Source organism: Condylostylus longicornis, unplaced genomic scaffold, assembly GCF_029603195.1.
Source record: "Condylostylus longicornis isolate FDR11 unplaced genomic scaffold, ASM2960319v2 ptg000143l, whole genome shotgun sequence".
Taxonomy (NCBI): Eukaryota; Metazoa; Arthropoda; class Insecta; order Diptera; family Dolichopodidae; genus Condylostylus; species Condylostylus longicornis.
The window spans coordinates 120,458-139,071 of record NW_026578111.1 but is presented as its reverse complement, the minus strand read 5'-3'; the positions used below and the strand labels follow the sequence as shown (position 1 = coordinate 139,071).

The following is an 18,614-nucleotide window of genomic DNA, read 5'->3' as shown; positions in this document are numbered from 1 at the left end:
GAACCTGTCAAGCGATTTCATCAAAACTTCAGAAATATATCTGACCTATAATTGGACACATGGCTGCCAAGTTTCATTAATCAGACTTTATTATTTTGCCGTATATAAAAAAATTGTTTTTGGGGTCGTATGGCAGCCACCCGAACCGGTGCAGCTATCCCATTAAAATTTTCAGAGCGTGTGTAAAATATAATTGGACACATATACAAAATTTTACAGTTATATCTTTATTAGTTTTTGAAATATTTAAAATAAACTCTTTGAGTTTTACGGCAGCTACCCGAACCCGTTGTCCGAATTAGTCCAATTACAAGAGGGTTCGTCCTTGGCACAACAAAAAAAGTGTGTAAGTTTGGTGTCGATTGGATTATTCATTTTTGAGTTATCGTGCGATCGGACGGACGGACATGCATGTCTAAATCAACGCAGAATTTTACGCTGAGGAAGAATATATATATAGATCCATTCCGCAGATGGCTCCTTCAAGTATTTAAAATACCCTACACGAAATGCAGGGTATAAAAAAGAGATTCGGAATTCTCGGTGAACGATTCATTTTTGAAGAAGTGAACTAATAAGTCAAGTTCCGTGAAGTGATTCGTTCGTTGAAATTAGTTCGACACATTTACACGATTATTACAGAGAGTTTATTAAGTGATACTATTCATATAATATTTGCGTTCGATACTACTATCAGAATATTGCTTAATATATTGATTAATTGAACTTTATTAAAGAATGTTTTTTGATAATACAATATTCATTTGCATTTCTAATTGAGACTCCAGAAAGAATGCAATTGCAAAAATTACACATTTGGCAATAGCATAAGCATAAGTTTTATTTTATTTGTAAAAGTCCTAAAACTCTCGTGTCTTTTCTAAAGTTTTCTTCTTTCTCAGAAGCTTTCATTTTCCAGTTCACTGAAATATAGACTTAACTTTTTTATTAAAGTAATAGCTAATTTAAAAGAATCTACTCTAATAAATGCTCCTTATCAGAAATTATTTTATTTTGAGTACAAAATAGTTTTCGTAGTAGTAAACTGAATTCGTAGTAGTAATGTAAACTGAATTGTTACGCGTATATCTTAAAAATCTTACTTTGAAGTAGTAATTATAGAACAACTATGAAAATAATCCCGCATTCCGATCACACTTTTTTCGGCAGCTCGTGAAATACTTTATTGGCAAACTAATGTCTTTATATCTAGCAAGTCCGAATGCTAAGAGAGAAACTTGAAAGCACGACCTTATTTTATATGGGTTTTTTTAAACCGAAGTTGCTATTTGCTGGAAGAAATATTGAAATAAATACACACTATATGCAGGTATAATTCCGCATATATATTTAAAAAATCAATTAAATATATTAATATTTTCATTCAAAATTATTTTAAAATTCTTAAAATAAATACGAAAAAGCGGAAAAACAACAAGAACCACCTTCAACTTCAACATTTTGTACGATACTGAAAACTAGTCATTTTTCGTTCGCGAACGAACTAATCTTAAAGAATGACTCACTTCACTGAAATTAGCTGATTACCTCACTTTTTCAAAAATGAAAAGTTCACTAAGAATTCCACTTTTCTTTTTTAGTTTTTAAAAAAAATTACTGCACTTACATTGGTAATTGACGTTCATTTTATATTTTTCCTTATTTGTTTCTGTGTTAATATTGCACAATCCAAATAAAGTTGAACGATATACTAAATCCAATACTCATGAAAACGAATGATATACTCGTATATGGAATATTGATAAAAGCAAATGAGAAGTAAAATAAACACAAAAGTGACCGAATCAATTGTTAATATATATGCAATACAAGTAAAATTTAACGATATACTAAATCCAATTTTATAAAAACGAACGATATACTCCTATATGAAATATTGACAAAAGCAAATGAGAAGTAAAATAAATGAAATTCTATACATACAAAAGTGACCGAATCAGTTGCCAATATACCCCTCTATTATGAACATCGGTATCGGCCGATATATTATCGGCAGTTCTAATCGGTTTTAAGTTTCTTCTGTATTATGAACCGATACCGATAAAAATATTTCAACCGATTAAAAGAAGCTTTTTCATACAAATTTTTGTTTTTGTAAATTGGAGAAAAAGTTTTTTTTTTTTCTAATGACATTTGTTTTCTTTCAAAAGTTATTTTCAAAAATTTTTTAAAACTATTTTGAATTTGGCTTTGATGTGCTAAAAAGTTGTTGTAAGCAAATTATTTTCTGTTAAATTTGTAAAATAAAAATATACATATATCGGGAAAATGTCGCGTGCATTATATTTTGAAAGTGAAGAAACGCAAGCTATTCAAAGACGACATATAAGAGATTCAACTAATCCATTGGATTTAGACAACAAAATGTATGTTTAGGTACCTATTTTATTTTATTATTTATATAATATGTACACATTTTTTAGGTTTATCCAGAATTTCAGATTATCATTCCTTGCCAGGTTTAAGTCCTCTTCCATTTTTTCTACTAACCGCGCAATTTGTTTTTTGTTGCTTACGATTTTACTCCTAAATAAAATATATGAATAACATTTTGAAAGAAAATAATTTAGAAAAAATGCCTACATTTTAAAAAAGCAACTAATTACACCAGTTTTCTTGATAAAATAAAGATTTTACAAAAAAAAAAATCTGTCGTCTAAAAATTTGTACCCGCTTTTAAATCGGTGAAAATCCGACAATTTATCGTTTTCATAATACCAGCTAATACGTTTCCTATACAGGAAAAAAAGCTTTCCCGACTCCGATAAAATTTACCGATAAACAATGTTGGTAATACAAACACAAAATTTTGCCGATAAATTATCGTTTATCGGCCGATACCGATATACATAATAGAGGGGATAAATTCAATGCAAGTAAAATTGAATGATATACTAAATCGAATACTCATAAAAACGAACGGGGTATGAAGTAAATGATATTTTATTCTATACAAATAAAAGTGACCGAATCAGTTACCTTATTTGTATTGTATATTATATTACCAAAATAATATACAAATCCAAATAAAAGTATTGGAAATGTGTGACGTAAATAGGTAAATTTTATTTGTATTTGTATTGCATTTTATTTATATTTGATCAGTTCTCGTTCGTTTTTATTTGCATTGTATTTATATTGGCAAGTAATTCGGTCACTTTTATTTGCATAGAATAAAAATTCATTTACTTCAGGTCCCATTCGTTTTTATTTGTGTTGGATTTAGTACATCGTTCAGTTTTTCTTGTATTGTATTTCCATTAGCATCTGATTCGGTCACTTTCGTGTGTATAGAATTTCATTTATTTCACATCTCGTTCGCTTTTATCAATATTGCGTATCAAAGTATATCTACTAACAAGTAGTTCGACTCTCCGTTTACATCACACTAATGCAATCACTCACCAATATTTGTATACAAAAAATTCCCTTAGTTAAAAGAGTTAAGCAGTATACTTTCTTATTTTCATTTTTATACACATAAGAATTTTTGGGAGAGGGAAAGAGTACGCAATAGATGTCAACCTCTTTTTTAATATTGTAATTTTGAAAGGCGACACTTTATTATTTGTTCCTATATAAAGTTTAGGGAAAAATATTGAGAATTTTAAAAGCGACACAATAATTTCTGTAATTCATTCCAGTACAAGGTGGCAAAAAATGTGTATTATATTATAAAAGCGAAGAAGAAAAAAAGTGTTTAAAAAATTATTATAATTTATAGAATATAATTTTTAAAAATAATAAAAATAAATTTTGAAAAGACGTACAATAGTAAAAAAAAATTTAAATAGTTGTGAAAAAAAATATTTTTTTTTATAAAAATGGGTAAACATTATTTGAAGTATTTGGAATGAAAAAAAGCCGACAAAAAAATTTCATTTGTTGCCAAAAGATGTGAAGAGATAAATGTGTACTTTTGAAAATATTTTAAATATTTAGTGTTTAATTATTGTTATTTAGAAATTTTCTGTTTTACTAATTAGATTTTTATTATAATTTATTTAAAATGTATAAAAGTTTTTACATTTAAAATATATAAATATTTCCCTTTAGTATTTTTTCACGTGTTTTTTATGTAATAAGTTTATGTTTGGCAGGGTTGTCACGTAATAAGATTATATTTATATATATTCTTTATATTTGAATTATATTTTCCCTAATGGCGATAAACGCCGATCTATCCAAGTTTGGCACTACTGCCGATTTGGAGAATCTTCAGTTTTAAAAGGAAAAACAAGATGTTTGTAGTTTCGATTCAAAACTTTGATTGTTTATTTCAAAAACTTATTCTACTATTTATACTAAATTCTTATTCTAAATTTACTTTAAATTGTTATTGTAATATTTACAATATGTTTCTTAAAATCTAGGTTTCTAGTTAATTATTTCTATTTCCTGGAAAAGAAAGTGCAATTCATATACCTTCATTCACTCATTACCCAAAATTACGTCAAACAATAATAATGACTGAAAATGCATAGGCTTGCATTTTTCATATTAACATTATGCATACCGCTTTATACTCTAATGTATAATATAAACATAAAGGTATACATTGTTGTTATACACATCATAAAGTGTAAGCGAAACATATGTTCACCATATGATAATATGCCGCTTGTTTGCAAGTAATGAAATTTTAAACCGTTTAGGTAAGCAATGTATGTATGCTATATATTATGGTAATGTACGTATATCGTGAATAGGTAGGTATATAGTAATGTATGTAATTAATGTATGTATATTGTATATGCATTACACCCTTTCCGTTCGGAAAAATAAAATTTTTTATTGAAAAAAAAAATTTTATTGTTGTTTGTATAGTTTTAATCTATTGTTATGTATGGTTTTTATTGTATTTTTTATTTTTATTTTGGAATTTACGCCGTCTGTTTGAATTAATTTGTATGGACCATTATATGGGCTATCTAATTTGTATTTATTTTCATTTTTAACAAATACTAAATCGCCTATTTGAAATTGTATTGGCTTTAAATTTATATCATATTTATCTTTTCTTTGTTGTTTTACGGTTTCAGTTAATTTTCTTGCCTGTTTGGCAGCATAATTTAATCTGGCTTTTAGTTCTAAGGCATAGTCATCTATGTCTTGAATTGGAATATTATTATTGAAATTTAAATCAGTTGGTAAAGTGGCTATTCTCCCGTAAACTAATTCGAAAGGTGAATAGTTAGTGTCTACGTGAGGCATTGTATTATAGCAAAAAGTAAAGTATGGGATCCATTTATCCCATTCATAGTCTACTGTGAAAGATAATAAATATTGATTAAGAAATCTATGATTGCGTTCTATTGCGCCTAAAGTTTGATGATGGTAAGGTGTAGATTTTAAATGTTCTACACCGAAAATTTTAATTATATTTTGAAAAGTTTCATTAATGAATTCTGTGCCAAGATCTGTTTTAACTGTTTTAAAATTACCGTATCTTAAGATAAAGTTTTCAACTAAGGCTTTAGATATAGTTTCTGCGTTTTTATTTTGAAGTGGTATTGCTTCAACGAATTTTGTTAGTTCGCATTGTATTGTTAATATGTATCTAAAGTCATTACTTAATCTTAGAGGGCCTACAGTGTCCATGCTTATTTGTTCAAAAGGTGCTGATGGCGTGTTTGTAATTTGCAACTTTTCTTTATTATATTTTGTTATTTTATTTTTATTACATGTTTGACAGTTGCTGATGTATTTCTTTACATCTTTATTTAAATTTTTCCATATATATTTTTGTTTTATTTTATTTATAGTTTTCTTGGTACCTGTATGTCCACTTTGAGGACTATTATGATGTTCTACTATAATTTTATTTTTTAATTCATTATTATTGATTTGAATTGGTGGGGTATATAATAATATTTTTAATTCATGCCTATTATTTTCATTTATCATTTTATTGTACAATTTTTTCAATTTATTCATATTTATTTCATTAAAAATTTTGTCTTTATTTGACAAGGCTAGCACTTCTATATTTTTCTTTTGTGTAAAAATAATAAGCTTCTCCAAGATCGAACCTAAGTCGCGAGATGGATTATCACTTACTATCGGTACCATAATTTCCCCGTTTTTTATTATTGGCATGTTTTCTTTATCTACCGGATTTTTATTATTTTCATTTTTATTGTCGACAAATTTTATTTTTGGTATACCATTTATTTCTGTAATGGAAGTACAATTCCATATAAAACATTTTTCTTTATTTTTATTATTATTTTTACTTTTGTTTTTATCTATAGTATTATTTTTCTTACTTATACTACGAGTTACTATATTAATGGCGTGGGTAGGGATCATTTCTTTTAATGTATTTGTATTTATTTGGATGCGTGATAAAGCATCTGCGTTAGTATTTATTTTTCCTTTCTTAAATTTTATTTCAAAGTCATAGTCCATAAGATCTATTCTAATTCTTGTCATTTTAGACGATGGATTATTGTGTGTAAATAGACTTACTAAAGGTCTATGATCTGTAACAATTGTGAATTTCCTGCCATATACATAGGGTCTAAAATAGGATATAGCCCAATGTATACTTAATAATTCTTTTTCTATTATTGGCTTATTTAATTCATGTTTATTCAAAGATCTACTAGCGTAAGCGATTGGCCTGTCACTTCCGATTTCTCCTTGAGATAAAACTGTGCCAAAGGCAAAATCTGAGGCATCTGTTGTTATAATAAATTCTTTATTGAAATCTGGATAGGTCAGAATAGGGGGTTTAATTAATTTTTGTTTTAAAGTTTGGAATGATTTTTCACAATCATCCGTCCAATTAAATATTACATTCTTTTTTGATAAATTATTAAGTGGTTTTGCAATTTGTGCAAAATTTTGTATGAATTTTCTATAATAATTGCAAAAAGCTACGAATCTTCTTGCGTCGTCACAATTTTTTGGTGTGGGGTAATTAATTATTGTGTCATATTTAGATGGATCAGGTTTTACTCCATCCTTTGTGATTAAGTGTCCTAAGTATGTCACTTGAGTTTTTAGGAAATTACATTTTTTGGGATTTAACTTAAGGTTATATTCCCTAAGTCTTTGAAATACTTTAACTAAATTATTATTATGGTGCTGTAAACTACAACCGAAAATTATTATATCATCGACATATATGAAGGCTTCTGAGTCTAGTCCAGCTAGAGCTATAGAGAGCATTCTCTGAAAACTATTGGAAGAAATTTTCAAGCCAAAAGGTAATCTTTTGAATTGGTAGTGTCCTTTATTTGTTGAAAAAGCAGTCACTGGTTTTGATTCATTATCTAATTCTATCTGATGAAATGAATTGCTTAGATCAAGTGTTGAAAAATATTTTGCTCTGCCAAGACTATCCAAAATATCTTCAAGACGTGTAAGTGGAAATTTGTCGTCGACTATTTTCTTATTTAATTGTCTATAGTCTACAACCAATCTCCATCTTTTTTCGTCATTTTCAGATTTCTTGGGTACTATTAACAGAGGTGAATTATATGGGCTATTGGAATTTTCTATAATTTTGTTTTTAAGTAGTTGATCTACTTGTGTTTGTATTTCTTTTAATTGTGTTTGAGGTAATCTGTAATTTTTTATGTAAACTGGGGTTTTATCTTGAAGTGGAATATTTTGTGTATAGAAATTGTTATGTGTTAATTTATCTTTTTCTAATTGAAATATGTCTGAAAAGTTTTTGCAGATAGTTAGAATAGTTTGTTTTGCTTTTTCATCTAAAGTAGTCACATTTAGTTCTTTCAATAATTCTTCAGTTCTATTTTGTTTTATATTTGAAATTTTTAATATGTCGTAATTCTTTAAAGGTTTTATTTTGGGTTGCAAATTTGTTATTGTAGCACTTCGGTTATTTGTATTTAGGATTTTTATATGGGGTACACCCTTTGCAGGTATAATTGAATTTGCTAAGAAAATACCTTTTCCTAAATCTTGGTTTAATATGACACTGTCCTCTTCAATTTTTATGTTTAGGGGGTATATTATTTCTGTCCGTGCAGGAATATTAATTTGATTGTAATTTGGTATTTTGGTTTCAATGGGAACTTCAATTTCTTCTCCATTGACCTTTATAGAAAACAAGAATGTATCAAAATCTAAAATACATCTGTATTTATGGAAAAATTCTGAACCTAATATGCCGTCAGTTGGAATTGGAAATTCTGAGCCTACTACATGGAATTTATGACTCATATAAGTATTGTTAACTTTTATTTTTAAAGAAATGGTTCCTACTGAATGAATTGGGTGTTCATTCACGCCTGTAATTTTACATATTTCATTGCTATTTATAAAATCTTCATTTTCTATTAGTTCTTGTTTTATTATGGAGATCTCTGCTCCTGTATCTAATAATAAATTTAAAAAGTTAAAATTGGTTTTCAATTTTACATAATTTATATTATCTTTATTTATCTTAAAGATTTTTGAATTTTCATTTAGATTATATTTATTTTGTTTATATCTCCGATGAGCTCCTCGGAGACCTGACCGTTTCCCTGTTCTATATTTATTTGTCTAACTTTAAATTTCTTATTATTTCTATATTTATTATTGTTATCGTTATTATTCCTATTTTGGAAATTATTATTTCTGTTTTGGAAGCTATTTTTATTGTGAAACCTATTGTTACTATACTTAAGACCGTTGTTGTATTTGTTGTTGTTTTTATTATTTTTGTTGTTATAATAGTTGTTTTTGTAGTATAGGATGTTATTTGTTGTTGTTTTGTTGTTTGTGCTTGCTTCAGTGGCAATTTTGACAGCTTCATTGAATGTTTTGGGTTGTGCTGCGAATATTAGTGAGTGTAGGGGTTCTGATAATCCTGTTTTGAAAGTCCCTAGAGCAAGTTGATCATTGAGTTTTACTATGGTTGCTCTGTGTTCTTCACCTAGTTCGAGTAGTTGTACCATATTTAATTCAGCTATCAGTTTTTCTATTCTTTCTATGTATTTGTTGAGTGGTCTGTTGGCTTGTATTGTTGTTGATAATTCAGTGTGTATTGTAGTTTGGTTTTTTCTGTTTGAAAAAACTTTGTTAAATATTTTCTCGAATTCAACGAAATTTTCAGGTTTAGCTTCTGTTATTATTTTGTTTCTTGTTTTTTCATTTATTCTTGTATGATAGATAAACTGAATTAATTTTTGTTTATCTGTTTCTTTTGTTGCGTCATATAAATATTTGGTTAGATTTATAAAATTGTTTAAATTTTGACTTTCACCGTCAAATAGAGGTATTATCTTAATTGTCTTATCTATGTCAAATTCCATTGTTGCTTCTTTTATTATTGTTGTGTTGTTATCTTCACTACTTGTATCTGATGTCAGGGTTGTATCCTGTTCTGTTATATTCTCCAGTTTTGTAATTTTTGTTAAATTTATGTATACTTTCAAGAACTTTTCATGTATTGCTGCTTTAATTTGCTTATCTAAAGCGCTATTTTTCAATATATTGTTATATTTTATTTTGATGTTATTTATTATTGTTTTTCTTTCTTCTAAGTCTGAATTTGTTATTCTTTTTTCCCTAGAATAGAGATTTTCTAATTTCGTTAGGGTTTCTATTTGTTGTAACAATTCATTGATGGACATTAAAAGAGAATTTTTCGTTTATATATTCTTTATTTTAAACAGTAATATTTGTTAGTTCTTTCTTAATCGTTTTCTTTAAATAAGTAGCAAAGTATTTAAGTAGTATTTTTACGATGGTTAAGATTATTAGTATTATTATCAGTATTACTATTGTTTGTTCCTGGTTTGTTGTAATGGTAGGTTGTATGGGCTGGATCTCTGATGGTTGATTGTTAAACGTTGTAATTTCTTCATTCTTACTAGTTCCTGTTCCCATTTTTACGGAATTTGAGCTCTTTTATTACTAGGTTTAGTTCTTGCTGGAATGCTTTTCTTTGTTTGATGTTTGATATTGGTATTAAATATTGTAGTTCTGCCTTCTTTTGTCTTAATTTGACTAATCTTCCTCCTCTTGTTTTTTGTTCCTTGGGCTTGGGTGGTCTTTCTAATTCTACATAGTCATTAGGTGTTGGTGGTCTTATTGTAGGTTCAGTTGTGGCATGGGTCGCCATGTAATAAGTTTATGTTTGGCAGGGTTGTCACGTAATAAGATTATATTTATATATATTCTTTATATTTGAATTATATTTTCCCTAATGGCGATAAACGCCGATCTATCCAAGTTTGGCACTACTGCCGATTTGGAGAATCTTCAGTTTTAAAAGGAAAAACAAGATGTTTGTAGTTTCGATTCAAAACTTTGATTGTTTATTTCAAAAACTTATTCTACTATTTATACTAAATTCTTATTCTAAATTTACTTTAAATTGTTATTGTAATATTTACAATATGTTTCTTAAAATCTAGGTTTCTAGTTAATTATTTCTATTTCCTGGAAAAGAAAGTGCAATTCATATACCTTCATTCACTCATTACCCAAAATTACGTCAAACAATAATAATGACTGAAAATGCATAGGCTTGCATTTTTCATATTAACATTATGCATACCGCTTTATACTCTAATGTATAATATAAACATAAAGGTATACATTGTTGTTATACACATCATAAAGTGTAAGCGAAACATATGTTCACCATATGATAATATGCCGCTTGTTTGCAAGTAATGAAATTTTAAACCGTTTAGGTAAGCAATGTATGTATGCTATATATTATGGTAATGTACGTATATCGTGAATAGGTAGGTATATAGTAATGTATGTAATTAATGTATGTATATTGTATATGCATTACATTTAGTCGAGGGTCACCAATATGGCTTCCTGGTTATTTAAACAAGAAGACCATTTTGTGTTCTGATTTTATTAAAACACTATATTTTAAATTTTGAATATAATTTTTGTATTATTATTAATTTTTTAAATTATTTATTCATTTATGATTATTATTATCACATCTTACTTATTTTAATTATTAATCCACTTATAATTATTATTTTTATACACAACTTATTTTTAATGTTCAAGTTAGTTACACTTATAATTATTTTTATTAAACTTAAAAAACACATGCTTATTTTAAATATACTTAACTGCACTGTGACCATTTATCGAATAAGAATATAAGTATAGAATTTCAAATCATTTATACATATTATAATGAGAGCAAAATGAATTTTACAGTTAATTCATTTTTCGAAATTAAACTAAATTACTAATGTGTAAGTGAATCATTATGTAGGTAATTTAAATATACATAATTAAGCCAAGTTTAAGAGAGTATGTTAATATTCAAGAAAGTGTTTTTCAATAATTTAAAAATCAATTCAGGAGTGTAGAACCTTTTGTGAGAAAGATCTCAACAGGCATTTGTAATTAATAAATAAAATAAATAAATTATCTTTAAATTTTTAATTTTTATTGCAATCTTAATAAATTTAGAACATATTTGCCATGAATAATATATTTCCCGGTAATAATTATATTTCATAAAGTAATCAGTATGTATACACCTTTTTTCTTTATAAATTACTTTATTTCTATGTCACTACCTGATACTGTGTAAGTTTAATTTGTTACTTTTTTTAATAAAACAACAAAAGGTTTTTTAGTAAACAACAAAAGAATTTATTTTATTTTATTTTTTTATATTACTAAATCTGACGAAACCAAAACTTAAACTAAATTTTATTTTTTAAAATCTTATTATTAAAGTATTCAAAAATCGAAAATCGATTTTTGTTCAATTTTTTACATAGTAACATATTTTATCAAAACAAGAAAAAAAATTATATTTTACGTAACATTCTTCTTTTCAAATGCAATAAATTTAGTTTGTTGCACTTGAAAAGGAAATTGTGAAACAATTTTTATTTTGTCGTTTTGTAACATGATTCCTCAACTTAATGAACGAAAAAAAAAAAAAAATATAATTTGAAAAATAAATGTGTTGAACTTGAAAAATAAATGTGAAATTTGATCTTTATATTTTTTAATTCTTTATTAAAAATTAGGATAGGTCAAGTACTTGAGAATAATAATAAGAAAAAGAAGAAATAAGAAATTATGATTCTTATGTTTGAATTTAGATTATTTAAGTGGAAATTATAAGAATCATATAATAAATTTTATATTTTATTACTCTTAGAGCTAAATAGAATTCAGTTCTATTATTTTAGATAATATCTCATTAGTTGGATATATAACTCCCCCATCCTTAAGATTTTTGTTCTCCTGGACAAAACGTTGAGAATCAATTTTGTTTATATTATTTAGAGGTTTTTCTTTTCTTGTTTTAATTAACATATAAGTTAAAATGATTAAAATAAAAAGCATTATTATTACAAAAATTGTATTAAAATATGTTAAATTTTCATTAAACTTTCTTTTATTTTTAATTTCGTGAATTTCTTTATTATTTTCTAATTGCTTAAGATTTAAATTTTCTAACTTAATTGTATTATTAATATTTTTAATTGTGGTATAATTCGGAATAACGATATTATACTTAAACTCTTTATTTTTGTTTGAAAATTTAATATTATTTATTTCAATAGTACAATTGCTAAAGTAAATTATATAATTTTTATTTAGTAAATATGTTATATCATTACAATCGCTTTTTAAAGTATGATTTTGGGCATTTATTATTAAAATCATACCTTTATTAATTTCTTCTATTTTATAATTTTTTTCAGTAGTCTTAGAACAGTTACCATATGCCATTATAAAAAGATTTGAAATACAATTTGAAGTTAATTGCAATTTCTTTATATATCTTTCCTGGGTAAGATAATATGTTTTATTTTTAAAAGATATAATATCAGAATTTGGAATATCGACTAGTTCAAATTTTGAATTTGGTAGTCCAAATATTTTATATTTAATAGCTTTTTCATTACTCAAAATTGGTATTGCCAAAACAAATACTAATTTATTATCATTTGTTGTTGCTAAGGAGCTCTTAAGTTCCTGAATTTTAAAAACGTCGATATCATAAAGATCTATTTCCTCTGGTGTTAAGATTGATCTACTCATTATTTGGTGTTTGGAGAAGATTACGTTTTCTTGGATTTTCTCAATTTCGTCGTTTAAAAGGTTAATGTTGGTAAGTATTTGCAAGTATTGCAATTGTTTTGTTATATTTTTATTTTCCACTGAAACGTCATTTAAAAGTTTGTCAATTAATATGTGATTTTTGTTTATAGTTTTCTGTAAAATATTAAGATTATTCTGAATGTTGTCGTTAATTTTTATTTGGTTATTGTAGTTCGTTATTAAGTTATGGGTGTTTTGTTCCGAGTTTTTCATATGTTCCTCAATTTCAATTTTATCGTCTTCGTCCATTGTACCAAATATCCATTTAAGGAATGAACCACCAACATTCATCAATGCTCTTTTATGTCTATAAGGAATTAGTGTTTTAGTCGTATGTTTAATTTTATTTATTTTATCAGTTAAAGTTTTAAAGATTATGTCGTCTTGTGACAATTTGTACGATTCGTTTATATAGGATTCTATAGTTTTAATGGTATATTCGATTTCGTTTAAATCGATAATATGAAGAATTTTAGTATAACTTTCAACTATTGGGATTTCTTCTTGTTGGATCGTTGTAAAACCAGATTCTGTATCAATTTTTTCTAAGGTGATAATGGCTGTACTACTGGGTAAAATCATGGAAGCGATTATAGTAATTTGAAAAAGTATTCTAAGGATGACTTTAATTTGATGGATTACCTGAAAAGAATTTATATTTTCTTTTAATCCTGGTAGGGTGTAAATTTTTATTATTACATAGTATCTGTAATTTTATTTTCGTATTTTTTCACTTTAATTTTCTTGTAGCGAGGTAGTTCTTTATAACGGACTATAGCAGGGTTTTGTATTAATATTTCAGAGTCATTTGGGATTTTGAAATCTTTTCTATTTTTATTTAATTTACCTATGATTTTCTCTTTTTTTTGTTGTAGCCTATCTTTGATTTCCTGAAAGTTTGAGATTTTTCCACTAATAAAATCCGATGGTCTAACTTCAGTTACTGAATGAAGCGTATTATTATAATATTCTACGGCTTTTAAAATTTTGCTTTCAGTGTCTAGATTCGGGTCGGATATAGTTAATATTCTTATATGTTCTATGACAGTTCCGTGAGCCCTTTCTATGTCTGAATTACCAGTATGACTTCTTGGTGAAGTGAAATGCAGTTCTATATTTTCTAATCTACAAAAATCTTTCGTATTTAAGCTATCAAATTCATTATCAAATATAAATTTTTTTGGTTTCCCAAACATGGAATTTCTTAATCTTAACGCTATTTCTATCGCTTAACTTGAAAATTGAGAGGTGTTTTGAAAACTTATCGATCGTAGTGAGAAACACTTCCTTCTTTAGATAAAAGGTGTCACCATGAACTATTTGGTTAGGTTCAGAAGGTGTTTCGGACAAATTAAATTTATATTGATTTGGGCTTCGATCGTACTTTGCCAAATTACAAGTGTTACAATTATTTATAAATTTATAAATGAAATCTTTTAATTTTGGATAAAAATAACTATCTTTGATTTCATTAAAATTTTCTAATATTCCGCGATGATTAGTTTTTTCGTGAAAATTTTTTATAATATTAATGAGATCATCTTCATTTTCTACATCTTGAGCTAATTTTGTGCATTTAATTAATTTAATTTTTCTATTATTACTAAACAATTCAATTAATTTTCTTTGTAAAATATTAAATTTACTGTCATTTAATTCCGAATAAATTGCAGTTGTACCGTTTTTTATAAATCGCCTTAAGAAATCATTTAAATAATTTTCATTGTTTAAGTCTTCTTCAGAGATAAAAATTTTTCTATATTTATTGTATTTTATAATCAGTTCACCAGGTTTCTTTGCTACAAGATGAATCTGATTTAAATATTTATTTACGATGTTTTCTACAATTGGAATGTGGTCGCCCAAATTTTCGACGCCACTATGAATTGTAGCTACACCGCTTTGATTTTCTGACAAAACATTATTCTGTAATACATTAATTTCATTATTTTCAACATTAATTCTACTTAAAAAATCGGCAACTTTATTATCCTTGCCCTTCACATATTCGATATCAAAATTGAACTCATTTAGTTTTATTCTCCATCTTTGGAGTTTTGAATTTGGCTCTTTTAAAGAGTTCAGCCACACCAAAGGCCTGTGATCCGTCTTTATCGTGAATCTAACACCATAAAGATACGGTCTAAAATATTTTGTAGACCATACGATTGCTAACAGTTCTTTTTCTATAGTACTGTAGCGAGTTTCATGGTCATTTAATGTTCTACTGGCAAATGAAATCGGATGGCCGTTTTGCGATAAAACAGCTCCAATCGCGAAATCACTTGCATCGGTAGTCAAGGTAAATTTGTAATTAAAATTCGGATATCTTAAAATAGGATCACTTGTAATAATTTCTTTCAATTTTTCAAAAGCGGCAATATATTTTGGATTACTTACATCGATTTTATTATCCTTTTTCAAACAGTAGGTTAAAGGTTGCGCAATTTTTGCGTAATCTTTTATAAACTTCCGGTAATACCCGGTTATCCCAAGAAAGCTTTTAATTGATTTTCGAGAGTTTGGAAGTTTAAGTTTTTTTATAATATCAATTTTTTTTGGATTGGGTCTTATTCCTTTGTCTGTAAGAAGATGTCCCAAATATTCCGATTCTTTAGAGAAAAAGAGACATTTGTCTAACTGAATTTTTAAATTAAATTTTCTAAGTTTTTCAAAAATTTTTATTATAGCATTTTCATGCTCCTGAAGTGAGGTACTGAAAATTAATATATCATCAAGATATACAACGCAGTTAATATTAATGAAGTCGCGTAAAACGTAATTGATCATCCTCTGGAATGTTGCCGGAGCATTCTTTAAACCGAATGGCATCCTAACAAACTCATAATGTCCTTGAGGAGTCGAAAAGGCTGTTTTTTGCTGATCTTTTTCGTCTACAAGGATTTGGTGAAATCCTTTAGCGAGATCAAGTGTTGTGAAGTATTGGGCTTTTCCCAATTTATCGAAAAGTGATTCTATATTTGGAATCGGAAATTTGTCTTCTACAGTTATTTCATTTAACTTCCTATAATCTACGACGATTCTCCATTTTTGCTGTCCCGATTGATCTAGTTTTTTAGGGACCACCCAAATTGGAGAATTATAGGGAGAGCTACTATGTTTAATTATCCCCTGTGATAGCATTTCCTTAACCTGATTTTCGACTTCCAGTTCATGAATTTTAGGAAATCTATAAATTTTTGAGTAAACAGGTCGACTATCGGTTGTTATGATTTGATGTTTTATGCAATTGATGTTGGTTAAATTTTGACCTTCTTGGTAAAATAGGTCCCTATTTTCATAAACAATTTTTTTCAACATTTTATGTTCTTCATTATTGAGATGGTCAGTTTTGATATAATCAAGAATATTGTTATTTTTAAAGTCTAAAGAATATAGTTGGTCAACAACTTCATAAGGACAAGAAAATTTAAATTTTGTTATTTTTCCCATAATTTCAATAAAGTGTTGTTTTAAATCGATTTTTGCACCAATATTTCTCAGAACATTTTGACCCAAAATTGCATCAAAATTTTTATTTTTTAAATTAATTACCCTCCAAAGTATCTGAGCTTTATGATTAAATTCGATGGGAACATCAGTTATTAATGTGTAATAAATTTTGCTCTTTCCAAATAAAGTGTTTAGTTCTACAGGCTCTTTTAATTTTGTCTTTTTAATTTCTGGGAATAGTGAGTCATTAATGATAGAAGTTGTGGAGCCTGTGTCAATCAAGCAATTAAATTTTTTATTACCGATAGTAAATTCTACTATTGGTAGAGTGTTGTCCGAGGCTGTAAATGAAAATTTTGTTCAGAGTTATTTTGTGTGTTATTTTGCGTTATTGTATTTACGTCAACATCCATCGGTTCTGGAGATTGGTGATTTCTATTACTATTGTTAAAATTTATTGTTCTATTGAATCTACTTTGTTCTGAGTTATTATAATTATTACCAGAGTTTCTACTAAAGTTATTTATTGTTCTATTGAATTTACTTTGCCCGGAGTTATTATAATTGTTATTAAAACTTCTACTAAAGTTAGAAACATTACGACTACCACTATTATTATAATTATTATTATTATTGTTATATCTGTTATTATTGTGAAATATATTTCGGTTACTTCTTTGATTTGGAAGTCCCGCATGATTTTGATTTCTTTTTGCAATATAATTTTGATTTTTATTATTATAATTTGAATTACACGTAATGCCAGTTTGGCATAGTTCAGAATATGCTTCTTCTAAACTTTTTACACCTTTTATTCTCAGGTACATATTATCTGACCGCGGAAGTTTGTTCAAAAATTTTTCTAATATACTATGTTCATTATTAGAAGGCTTAAAATCTATCGGACTATCTGGATCTAACTTATATTTTAAATTTAATTTATCTAAAATTATAGTTAATTCTGAATAAAATTGACTTACATTTATAAATTTGACAGCGTCGGCCATTTCCTTTAATTTCAGGTACGACTCTGGGATACCAAATGATTTTGTTAGTTGGGTTTTAATTTCGTCCCACGTTGCATTTTCTAATCGCCTAATGCTAATAGCTGCTTCTCCTTGAATTTTTGACAAAATTATGTTCTTGAGGTATGATTTCAGCGCAACATCTGCTGTCAGTCCGATTATTGCGTCAGCTTCCCTTATAAAAGCTGTCAGCTCAAATGTTCCGTCTCCGTTAAATATTGGTATTGATCTTGCTTCCATGATTAAGTCCCGTGTTGAAATTGAATCCAGTGCCATTTTTGTCGTGTTGTTTTTATTATTTTTAATTAATTTAATATTTTCTAGCACTTTATCTTCTTCAGCAATTATTTCGAGTTTAAGTGATTTTCTACTTGTTTTGAAAATTCGATACGGTTTCATCTAATTTTAGATTTTTTCTTTTTATGAAATTCTTTTTGTTTTACTATGTTCTTTTATCGCCGTAAATTTTTTTAAGAAAAAAAACTAACGCACTTTTTTGTTTTTTTGTTTTCAGATAATATTTTAGTTCAGACCCGTTTTAAATTATTGATACTATCTTGATTAATTTAAACGAATGGTCTTAGTAATAATGAATAACTTTTTGTTATTAATATTATAATGATTTTATTTCGGTAAAGTTTAATTGTTTTGCATTTTTTTTTTTTTTTTTTTTTTTTTTTAATTAATTACTTTATACCGAATGGCGTCAGTTGGCGATCCTACCGTTTCTGCGCCAGTTTAATTTGTTACTTTTTTTAATAAAACAACAAAAGGTTTTTTAGTAAACAACAAAAGAATTTATTTTATTTTATTTTTTTATATTACTAAATCTGACGAAACCAAAACTTAAACTAAATTTTATTTTTTAAAATCTTATTATTAAAGTATTCAAAAATCGAAAATCGATTTTTGTTCAATTTTTTACATAGTAACATATTTTATCAAAACAAGAAAAAAAATTATATTTTACGTAACATTCTTCTTTTCAAATGCAATAAATTTAGTTTGTTGCACTTGAAAAGGAAATTGTGAAACAATTTTTAT

The 18,614-nt window shown here is 26.8% G+C and overlaps 1 protein-coding gene across 1 annotated transcript; it reads right to left on the bottom strand.

Annotated features, from left to right (window-relative positions):
- Nucleotides 1–12,539: 12,539 nt before the first annotated feature.
- LOC129615661 (repetitive organellar protein-like) lies at nt 12,540–17,969 on the bottom strand. The gene is made up of 8 exons (XM_055530981.1): nt 17,526–17,969; nt 17,302–17,465; nt 17,021–17,253; nt 15,810–16,886; nt 14,739–15,704; nt 13,969–14,314; nt 12,711–13,660; nt 12,540–12,559 (listed from the first exon to the last, which is right to left on the bottom strand). The coding sequence occupies exons 1-8, from the start codon at nt 17,967–17,969 to the stop codon at nt 12,540–12,542; spliced, it is 4,200 nt and encodes a 1,399-aa protein (XP_055386956.1).
- Between the last annotated feature and the right edge of the window lie 645 nt (nt 17,970–18,614).

Bases quoted from the DNA above. Each gene is read 5' to 3' on its own strand.
- LOC129615661 (XM_055530981.1), bottom strand. From the start codon at position 17,969: ATGAAACCGTATCGAATTTTCAAAACAAGTAGAAAATCACTTAAACTC. The intron at 16,887-17,020 runs GTAGATTCAATA...TTTCATTTACAG, and splicing joins TTATAATAACTCAGAACAAA to CCTCGGACAACACTCTACCA. The intron at 14,315-14,738 runs GTAAATTTAATA...GTTAAGCGATAG, and splicing joins TTATTCGGAATTAAATGACA to AAATAGCGTTAAGATTAAGA.